General features: G+C 50.0%; 1 protein-coding gene across 1 annotated transcript in view; it reads right to left on the reverse strand.

Moving 5' to 3' along the window:
• Positions 1-8,244, reverse strand: part of Ttll11 (tubulin tyrosine ligase like 11) — a 228,454-nt gene extending 220,210 nt beyond the window's left edge. Inside the window, exon 1 of the mRNA XM_052182350.1 lies at positions 7,613-8,244. Coding sequence (XP_052038310.1) covers positions 7,613-8,035 — 423 coding nt within the window. The 5' untranslated portion in view covers positions 8,036-8,244. The remainder of the gene's footprint in view (positions 1-7,612) is intronic.
• Positions 8,245-11,279: the final 3,035 nt, after the last annotated feature.

Consider the following 11,279-nt stretch of genomic DNA (forward strand, 5'->3'; position numbering starts at 1 on the left):
GCGATGAGGACCCTCTTCAGAGAGGAAAAGCAGCTTGTCTGTCTGGGCGGCAAAGCCATGTGACAGAGACAACTGTCAAATCCATGTCTGTGTTTTTTCAAGACTCCTTTTGAGGTCTTAAAGGAGGGAGCAAAAAAATCAAAACACACACACACACACACACACACACACACACACACACTCTGACGTGCACGGTTCCTCCAGTTCCTGTAGCATCCCCTCTGCTCTCCTCAGTGAAGCCACCCCCACTTGTCTGTGAACTCAGAGACAATGGACAGATGCAGTACAGATGCTACAGTAAGTTTCTTATGGTGATTGATATGATTTACAAAGCCCGAGACCCACGCTCAGCCCACAATAGAGTCTTTAAAAGCTGATTCTTGCAGAGTGGGTGGACCTTCAAATGTACAGTTGATGCTGGGAAGGGTGGTTCATGCTGGGAAGGGTGGTTCATGCTTCTAACCCCAGTCCTGGGATGGCCTATAAAGGTAGAATCCCAAATTGGAGGCCAGTCTGAGAGCACCTTGTTATAACCCCCCAAAAATTCAGTTAGTTCTTAAAAAATTAAAATCTACACTACTTAAAAACCTTGGAATACGTTCCCCTAACGGGGCTGCCTTGTCTGACCTCAGTGGGAGAGGATGCCCCTCGCCCTGCAGAGACTTGATGTGCCCGGTGAGGGGAAACCCAGGGCCTCCACCCTTTCAGAGAAGGGAAAGGGGAATAGGGGGAGGGACTGTGTGAGGAGGGACTTGGGGGGAGCGATAGGGGTGTAAAGTAAATAAATAATAAACAAAGAACTAATCCCACGTTAAATCATCCCCTTGATCTTTACCCAATTGTAACTAGGGCTTTTTCCACAGCCTCTGAGTGTTCTGATACCTACTGTGAGGGGTGAGGTCAGGGATGGAGCAACACACACACACACATACATACTCACTTGCGCACATGCACACACACGCGCACACACACACACTCACATGCGCACACGCACACACACACAGGACCCTGGGTTCCATCCCTAGTGCTGCAGACAGCCACCAGCACCCCAGATCTGCCATCTGTCATACCACTAGAGCCAAATGGAGCAGGTACATGTGGGTCACAAATACCCGTGAGATGAAGAACAGTCACATGTGCTTGGAGGAAGAGAAACCATCAGACTGGCATTTCTTTTTCCTTCTAGTTAATGAAACAGATCAAAAACAGAGCACACACACAGACCAATGTCTTCACTGCCCCACAGAAGGAAAGGAAGTCCAGTTGAAAACGAGCAGTGTGCCCAGCACTGGGCCAAGGCGGTGCCCGCACCTTCCTCCATGCCTCTCACAGACACACTTGACAAGTGTCTGTCACAACTGGAGGAGATGACACTGAGGGAGTCTGAACAGAGTTCACACTCTAAGCAGCCAATGACAAGGATTTTAACCCTCGACCACCTGGTTCTTCCCCTTGGAGCAGACAGTTGAAAGAGGCCAATTAGTTTTACAATATGCTCTTCAGAAATAGATTTCAAAGAGAAATAAAAATGTATAGGTTTATTTTTTCCATTCAACATGAGGTGACAGAAAACCAGGATCCAAAACTGCAGGCAAAGGCGAAGGGACGGTGCACACAGTATGTGTTCTGTACCTTAAAAAACAGCCGCAGAAAATACCACACCTGCTTAAAAAAAATTAATGTGCAATAGTTACAGACCCTGAACATGAACCCTGGAATTTGCTGTCTTGAAGGGGCTCTTTAAGAAGTTAGTCTGGATGCTGAAGCTATTACGTGCATTGTTCAAATACCAGCAGCAGTGAATTGTGATTTTTCTGTGATGACAAGTTTAACTAGCAAAGGGGAAATTCTGGTGGATTAGACGTTAAAATAACATGTCTGCTGAAGGAGAACATTTGATGGAGTAGGGCATAAACCGCTCTCAAGCATAATGCTCTTTTCAAAAATATGACATAAATTGCACTATCGTTGAAACTGGAAGGGGGGTTGGGGCAAAGGCACCCTGGTTTTCACTTTGTACTCTGCCTTTTTCCAGAAGGACTGGAGAGATAGAGATGCAAATCACCGGCATGATAACATTCCACAGAGGTGCCATCTGAGAGCCCGGGCACCACCTCTGTGCTTTGGCAAGACAGGACTCGGAAAGAGGGGGTGCTGAGCGTCCGTCTGCCAGGCAGGGTGTGTTTCAGCGTGTTTTAGTTTAAGTGCTGTTTGTAATATGGCTTTTTTGGCTCTGAGTGACTCTGCTGTCATTTGAGAGTTACAGGTTGGATAGGGAAAGGGAGGGATAGAAAGTAGAGAATTATGACACACCCACAAAAGCAATGTTGGAACACTGCTGACTGCTGGTATCTCTTGCTTAGAGGCTGGGCCTGCTTCATTTCTCCTGGGAGAAATGTCGGTGGGGGCAGTGGCCTAATCCCTTGCTTTTTGTGAAGGAATAACAAAAAAAGACGTTTAGGATTGTACACTGGTGACAGACTCTAGTCCTGGATGGCTCTGCCACTGTCACCTATGTAGCTTTGGGCTAACCCTGTACCAATCTCTCTCAAACCTCGATTTTCTCATCTCTAAACTGGAGGTGATGACAGATAGCATCTGCCTGAGGTTAGTGTGAGGAAGGGATGAGAGAACCACAGGAAGTGGCCCAACCACTTGTTTGGGTTTTTTTAGTGTTTTACTATAATTATATTCATCTTAAAATTTATTATTATTCTGTGTGGACAGGTGTTCTGCCCACATGTATGTCTGTGCACCACAAGAGTGCCTGGTACTGGAGGAAGTCAGACCCCCCTGGAACAGGAGTTGCAGTTGTGAGCAACATATGGATGCTGGGAATCAAATCTAGGTCCTCTGAAAAATCAGTCAGTTCTCTTAACTGCTGATTTGGGATTAAACTCCAACCCCCATTCAATCAGAAGTCAGTTCTCATCTTCTACCATGTGGGTCCTAGGAGTCGAACTCCAGGTCATCAGGCCTGGAGGCAAGCTCTTCTACGTCCTGGGCCATTATGCCAACCCAAGACATGTATGTATGTATGTATGTATGTATGTATGCATTTATTTATTTATTCACTTTATGTGCATGGGTGTTTTGTCTCCATGTATGTCTGTGCACAACGGTCAAACAATGCTGGCGGGGGCCAGAAGAGGGCATCAGATCTACTGGAACTGGAGGTAGAGTTGTGAGCCTCCATAAGTATGCTGGGAATTGAACCTGGGTCCTCTGGAAGAACAGCCAACGCTACTGAGCCATCTCTCCAGCTCCTCACTCCACTGTTTGTTTGTTTGTTTACTTTTGGTGCTGTCCAGGAATTCAGTCTGTAGACCAGGCTGGCCTTGAACTCAGAAATCTGCCTGCCCCTGCCTCTCAAGGACTAGGATTAAAGTCATGTGCCACCATGTTCTGTCCTCAATCCACTCTTAATGAGCACTAAGTACTTGGCACTATACCTAGTGCATACACCTAATAAAAAGTACTTCATATGTTACAAGTGTTAAGACAGTTGTGTGCATATGCTGAAGACAGGCAGGGACCTTTCAAAGACATACTAGAGTGTCTGAAATAGAGTTCACACTGTAAAACCCCCTGGGACAGGGACTGTACAAACCACTGCCAACAAATGTCCTCCTATCAAATCTCCTGGGGCCCCCATTCATGTTAGGTCACGTCCATGGAATCACAGCACCCATTCACAACTGCTGTCTCCAAGGAAGGCAGTTCACACACGCTCAACATCTATTCTCTGTGGTGTCTTCTGTCCAAGGTCTTCTTTAATGAAGGTGACAAGTAAAAAGCAAGCAAACAAAAACACATGGGAAGATGGGAAGAGAATTTTCTAGAGCCTCCAAATGTGAGCAGGCACCATCGACTTCATCAGTGATGATATCTGGACATGTGACTTTCCTTTGCTAGCCTGGAATAACTTTATTCACATCTGCAAGGTTACAGAGCTACCATCTGTGAATTTGCTCTTGCAGAAAAGAATTGAAAACCCTCTATGGGCACGGGTGAATTAGTCCTGCCCAGACCCGAGTGACTGAAAACTAAGCCATCACACTTAGCCTGAGGGGCAGTGGGCAAGGGAAGCTGGGTCTGCATCCAGCCACAAGCTGCAGTGCAGTGCAGACAGGGATGCAAGCTTCTTGGCATGGTCTACGCTGGCTCTCTGAGCTGGTCCTTTCTGCGTCCTCTCTGCTCCCCACATGCTTCCTAAGCCACCAGCCTGTCACCCCGCTCGCGGCCTTGTCCCACTGTGTGGGACTTCCTTTGCGCGCTCAGATCCCAGACAGATCCATGGCCGTCTGCAGCTCTGTGCCTGTTGAGTGAGCGCTCTGGCACAATAAGGAGCCTGTTTTCTTCACACCCACTGCTGCGGTTTGCAGGCGAGCCGAGGACTGAAGCCTGGCCTCAGGTGGGGGGTATATTGCAAATGTCTGGCTCTAATGTACTTCAGTTTCCCCATCTCCAAAACGGCTACACTAATCCACTTACTGTAGTGGGTGGTTAGGTTTGAATACTTGTCTGGTATAGAGTAGGAGCTGGACAAGGGTCCATTATTTCTGCCATCACCGTGGGTTCTAGATACAAGTGGGACTAAAAGGAAACCACAGAGGGAAGGGAACACGTACGCCCAGTAGCTGGGCGCATTTCACTGGGAGGTGGACTGTGGTGGGAGGGTTCTTCCTACACACCTGCAGAGGGCAGGAACATTCACACTGATTGGCAGTCACGGCCTTCCTTCATTTATGTTTTTGTTTTTTGAAACAAGGTCTTGCTATGTAGCCCAGCCCAGCCTTGAACTTGTAATCCTCCTACCTCGGTCCCCCAAGTCCCGGGAGCAGAGGCACGTGCCACCACTCCTTTCCGGGCTACCCACTCACCTCCACCACAGGCAGCCAGCAGGAACTCCCACACTCTTCAGTAACACAGCTAAACATTGAAGGAAGCCTGATGCAGTCACCCCACCCCCATCGGCCCCAAGTTAGAAAGGATCTTGTCCAACCCCACTCCCATGAGGGATGATGGGAAACAGTGCAGAGGTTGTGCATGTGTGCTGTGTTAGTACCAACTTGATCTGTGCTACTCCCCATGCACTTGTTTTGTCTTAGTTGCTAAGACTACAACGATCAAGGATAAAGTCAGAAGGATCAGAAGGTTTCTGGAGGATGGTGCTTTCAAACCCTATGTCCTAGTGCATCCAATAACATACGGGTTATGCTACAAATGTCCCACTGTTCATTTGATGGGTATCTCTTGACAGGGACACCAATGACACAAGCCATACTACCCTGCCCTTAGGAAGGGTGGCATTAGGTCACAGTGAAGGTGTTTTGTTTATGTTCAAAAATACACTAGAGTGAGTGTCTTTGCCTACATGCCAATATATTTTACAAGTGCTGGAAGGCAGGCCTGGAGTGGGAGGGGCAGTCAAGGTGGGGTCCTTGAAAGTGCCTATTGAGCTGGGCTCACTGTGCAAGGGTTTAACACTGTCGTTCTGGGGTTACAGTGGCAGGCTGCGAGCCTGAATTTGCTACTCCTACCCTCATTGTTCGGCTGAGCAAACAGGTCTGAAGAAGCCCGCTCACTTGTCCACAGTAGTGTAGCTGATAGATTGAAAACGTCTGTGATGGCCTGCAAGGTTTCCTTCCAAAAATGGGCCCACGTCCTTGACATGATCTGACCCCAGCTCACTTCTACCGCCTCATCTCTCACCACGCTCCATCCTGCTCTGTGATCCAGTCAGCCAGTGCTACCACAAAGCACTGTATGTACTCTGCTTGGCCCATGCCACTTCCTCTACCAGAGACCCAAGGTTCACACCACTAAATAACTTTGTGCAACACTCACGACTCATTTGGGCTTCGCTTCCCCCAGGAAGGCGTACTGGAGCTGGCCTCCTCGGCCTCCCACAGCACACAGAAACACTCATCACATAATATGTTCATGCAGTCAACGAATATTTATTGAGCAACTTCCATCTGCCAGACAACTTTGAGTACAGCAGTAAGAAAACAACATGCCTGCCCTTGAAGAGCTTCCATTCTGGTGAGCACAACAGACAATAAACAACACAACACAGTGTCAGGAAGAAGTTCATGCTAGGAAGCAGACAGCAAGGGCTGTCTGGGAGGCTGGAGGTGGCTGGGGACATCGCCTGGGAGACCCCTCTCAGGATGTGCTATTTGATCAGCGGTCTCAAGAGGTGACAGAGAAAGCCATGCACAGAGCTAGCTGGGAAAAAAGCATTTAAAGCAGCAGCAGCAGCAGCAGCAGCAGCAGCAGCAATGATCCTGCAGATACCAGGACTACCTACTTCGTTTCATTCCCTTCTGAACTATGAACTCTTAAAGACAAGGGTGCATTTAAAGTGTGGTTCCCTAGGCCCAGCAAAGAACTTTGATACCAACACAGTGGACACTTACAAAATAAGGGAACGAACCTGTGTGTGCTGGGTGGGCTGAGCACGATCAAGCCTGCTTCCTGTCTCTTCTCAGGCCTGAGCTGAGAGCACAGGCTGAGAGCTAGCCAGCTTCTATCCCTAGACTCTCTTCACCAGGTCAGCAGCACTGACAAGCCCAGGTGTACCTTCCTGGCCCGCCTATCTTTGGGCTGGACATGGGACTTTATCTACAGGTTTGACAGTGTAGAACCGAGTCTTCACAATCCTCCTCCAGTTTCTAAGGTGTGAAAACCAAGACTAACAGGGCTCTGACACCTGGGATTGCCAACACCCACCCCCAACCTGATTCTTGTTTTCCCTCCAAACCAAAGTCTTCCACTGGGATATCAACATCCTGACCATAGTGGACCTTCCCAGTCTCCAACTTCATCAAACCACGTCTACCACAGCCTCAGAACAAGGCTCAGACCCCGAACCCTCATGCTCTCTGTGCATGGAATCTTTAGCGGACCAATGGCTTCTGGGCTGTAAATAAAGTCAGTCGGTTTTATTTACCCAGCTAATGAAAATAGAAACCTCTAGGATCCGTTGGGGCTTTGCCCCGCCCTGTCCCTTAAAAGGACCGAAATGGATTCAAGGGTGAGTGATTCATCTCCTCAGTCATGCTTTCTCCCCCTCTTACTGTCACCTGCTACATCCCCTGAATCAGTGTCTGCGGTGGTGGTAATGGTGGTGGTGGTGGTGAGAAAGGAGGGTGATGAAAGTAGGTTGTCACTTGCTGAAACCTTGTGCAATCACCAGGCACTAAGCTCCTAATCGGAACGAATGGGCTTCACTTTACCGAGGTTAACGGGGCCAAGGAAGAAAAGCAGCTTGCTCGAGGTCGCACAGCTAAGTTAAAGAGGGTAGTGAGGCGCTGTCGAGTACAAACCTGGCCCAAGAGTGGCACTCTAAGCACGAAAGTTTACTAAACTTTAAATCTAACTTAAATGCAGGAAGTGAAAGGTGAGCCCCTGGCCCCGGGGCCAAACGGAGGAGAAGGCAGACGTATAAACGGCTCTACAGCTCGAAGAGGCCAGGGCTGCAGACCTAAGAAAAGCTGCAGGGGAGCAGGGCAGGAACGGGCGGACCTGACCTGGGAAGTGGCTCCGGGGGCCAGGCCTCGGGACGACCCCCCAGTGCCCACGCGCCGGGGCCGGCGGGCCTCACCTCCTTCCACCTGAGCTGGCGAAGGCTGATCTTCAGCGCGTCCAGGGAGGTGCGTGCCTTGGAGCTGTCCACGGTGACCGGCCGCACCGAGGCCGAGCTCCGCCGGTAGCTCCGGCCCCGACTCCGGCCCCGGGCCTTCACGAGCTGGCTCAGACCCCGCGCCGCCGGCCTCGGCGGGGCCAGGGGCAGCGCGGGTGGCGGCCGCCGGACGCGGGCATCTCCTTCCTCGGGCGCGCGGCGTCGCGCCGGGGTCGGGTCCCGGCCCACGGCCTTGGGCTGCTCCTCCCGCTCCGGGCGCTCGGGCTCCCCGGCCGCGCCGGCGTCCAAGCCCAGCTGCTCCTCTGTCTCCGACGCTAGCGACTCGGCCGCCGCGTCCGCTTCCCACCCGGCCTCCCGCTCCTGCTCGGGGCTGCTGCGCCGCATGACGCTCAGGGCCGGTGCCGGCGCCACAGCCACCGCCGCCGCCGCCGCCGCCGCTCCGCCGTCCCGGCCCGCGACCAAACTGCCGCCGCCGCCGCCGCCACGCGCTCCCCGCCCGAGCCCGTTGCCATGATCTCTCAGGCTCCGGTTGACAGGGATAGTCGCCGCCTCGGGACGGGGCCCCGCAAGGGACAATCGCCTGCCGGGGCCCCGGCGACCTCACAAGCGAGCGCGCCCACGTGACCAGGCCTGTCACAGAGGCGGCGGTGGCCATCTTGGAAGAGGGCAGGTGAGCCGCTGAGGCCCTGGCACGTGCAGAAACCACAAAGTTTCTGAGTGCTCAGAGCCTGGCCAGGAATGGCTGATAGTGAGGTTGAGGGTAAACGGTGTTGCGCTCCTGTCTCGCTCCCGAGCTGGGAAAGGGAAGGACTTGGAAAGAGTGACATCTTTCTCTAACTTGAGACTCAGTTTCCCCAGTCCTACGCACACTGGGGTAACTCCAGACCTACTACATTCATTGACTCCTCTTCTGTGAACCTCAGGCTGAGGCGGGAGCCACCTTTGTCGGTTTTCAGGTATCTCCCACGGAATGGAGAAGCCCTTCAGATTCCTAGACTTGCAGAGGGCAACACTTTTTATTACAATAAAAAACAAGTAACAAGATGTACTGATTATTTTTAAATTTATTATTTTATGTGTATGTATATCTTTGCCTACATGTATGTATGTGCACCATGTATGTGCCTGGTGTGTTGGAGGAGGCCAGAAGAGGGCATCAGATTCCCTGATACGACCTGCTGTGTGGTGCCAGGAAACGAACCCAGGTGAGCTGTTTCTCCAGCCTTCATTTAACCTGTTTTTAATTCACACTTCAGTGGCACTGAGTACATTCCTGTTGTGGTGCAAACCATCTCTTCCATTCATCTTCAGAACTTTTCATATTGAAGGCATACCCATGAACTAACTCCCGGGACTCTCCACCCCAACCCCAGCCCTGTCCACCACAATTCGATTTTCCCCTTGAATCCAACTACTGAGGATTCTAAGAGGTATCTCGTGTTTGTCTTATTTGGCTTCTCCAAGTCGTTTTGATTTTTTCCATCATACTGGGTGTCGGAATTTTTTTTTTATTCAATATAATTTATTTACATTTCAAATGATTTCCCCTTTTCTAGCCCCCCCCACTCCCCGAAAGTCTCGTAAGCCCCCTTCTCTTCCCCTGTCCTCCCTCCCACCCCTTCCCAGTTCCCCGTTCTGGTTTTGCCAAATACTGTTTCACTGAGTCTTTCCAGAACCAGGGACCACTCCTGCTTTCTTCTTGTATCTCATTTGATGTGTGGATTATGTTTTGGGTATTCCAATTTTCTAGGTTAATATCCATTTATTAGTGAGTGCATACCATGATTCACCTTTTGAGTCTGGGTTACCTCACTTAGTATGATGTTCTCTAGCTCCATCCATTTGCCTAAGAATTTCATGAATTCATTGTTTCTAATGGCTGAATAGTACTCCATTGTGTAGATATACCACACTTTTTGCATCCACTCTTCTGTTGAGGGATACCTGGGTTCTTTCCAGCATCTGGCAATTATAAATAGGGCTGCTATGAACATAGTAGAGCATGTATCCTTATTACATGGTGGGGAATCCTCTGGGTATATGCCCAGGAGTGGTATAGCAGGATCTTCTGGAAGTGAGGTGCCCAGTTTTCGGAGGAACCGCCAGACTGCTTTCCAGAGTGGTTGTACCAATTTGCAACCCCACCAGCAGTGGAGGAGTGTTCCTCTTTCTCGGGTGTCGGAATTTTATTCCATTGTAAAGCTTACAAATATTCTATGTGTACATGCACAATTATTTTTCCATAGACCTTTCTACGGACTTTTAATTATTTTAATCCCTTGACTCTTGTGACTAGTGGTGCCATTAACAGCCATGCACAAGAAGTGTTTCTTCAAGACCCTGCATTCAATTTTTCATGACTGCCATACTTTTGTTGTTGTTAAGATGGTCTCTTTATGTAGGCTTGGCTGTCCTGAAACTCACTATATAGGCTACTTGGTATCAAACTCACAAAGGTCTGTCGGCCTCTGCCTCCTGTACCCAACTAAGGTTATCATAAGAATGTAAAGTTGATCTAGAAGAGGGTCCTCTCCTGCCTGAAGGAGCCACATTTGGGCTTTTTTTTTAGAACAGGGGGTTAGAAAATTGTGCCAGGCAGTGGTGGTGCACGCCTTTAATCCCAGCACTTGGGAGGCAGAGGCAGGCTGATCTCTGAGTTTGCGGCCAGTGTGGTCTACAAAGAGGGTTCCAGGACAGCCAGAGACACAGAAAAATCCTGTCTTGAAAAAAATAATAAAAAGGAAGAAAGAAGGAAAGAAAGAAAGACAATGAAAGGAAGGAAGGAAGGAAGGAAGGAAGGAAGGAAGGAAGGAAGGAAGCTGTAGCAGCTCCCTGGACTGACCAGTGGCCATGGTTGCACTTCAGTGCATCCTGCCACATTTAGTTTTAAGAATCCTGGAGAAAAATGGCCCCTTCTCCATTTCTCCAAAAGTCTTGTTTCTTTGTCCGGGAATTTCAGTGTGTGAATAAGCTGCCTCGAAGCCACCCATAGCTTCAAGAGCGCCTCCTGGAGGCTTTTCCCCAAGTTCCTGTACTAAGAGTCTTGGGGTGCCTGCCCCCTCTTTCAGAGCGACCCAGAACATCTGGTTGAGCCTGTGGGTGTGACTGGTTGGAGGGGGAGGGGAATTGTTAAAGTTGGCCTGTTGATTCTAAGGCCCCAATGTCAAGAACCAGAGTCTTGCCTGAGGCCACTGGTGACTCCTGGAGCTGGTGACTCCTGTCCGTGGTCCCTGAAAGAGGCCTTCTCCGCCCTGCCATTCACCCTCCCTCAGGAGTTAGGTCATGGGTGTGCTTTCAATTTGGGAAGTTCTGGAGATGAATGGTAGGACACCCCAAATCCTGTCCTGCCTGGTGTCTATGGTTCCAGTTGTCACCGCTTTCATTCATTCATGCTTGAAGATCATCAAGACTTAACATCCTTAAAGTTGTGGCTTTTACATTGAGATACCATTTCCCTAGCCTTCCCTGCCACTGCTGTGTCAGGTCATCCTCTGCCTTTGCTCCAAGCTGCTGCAGCAGCCTCCCCGTGGAAACATCTTTATTACACTCCTGTCCATTCAAACCGCAGCTGGAACTGCTCTTAGTCAGGGTTTCTATTCCTGAACAAACATCATGACCAAGAAGCAAG

Source organism: Apodemus sylvaticus, chromosome 5 (genome assembly GCF_947179515.1).
Source record: "Apodemus sylvaticus chromosome 5, mApoSyl1.1, whole genome shotgun sequence".
Lineage (NCBI taxonomy): Eukaryota > Metazoa > Chordata > Mammalia > Rodentia > Muridae > Apodemus > Apodemus sylvaticus.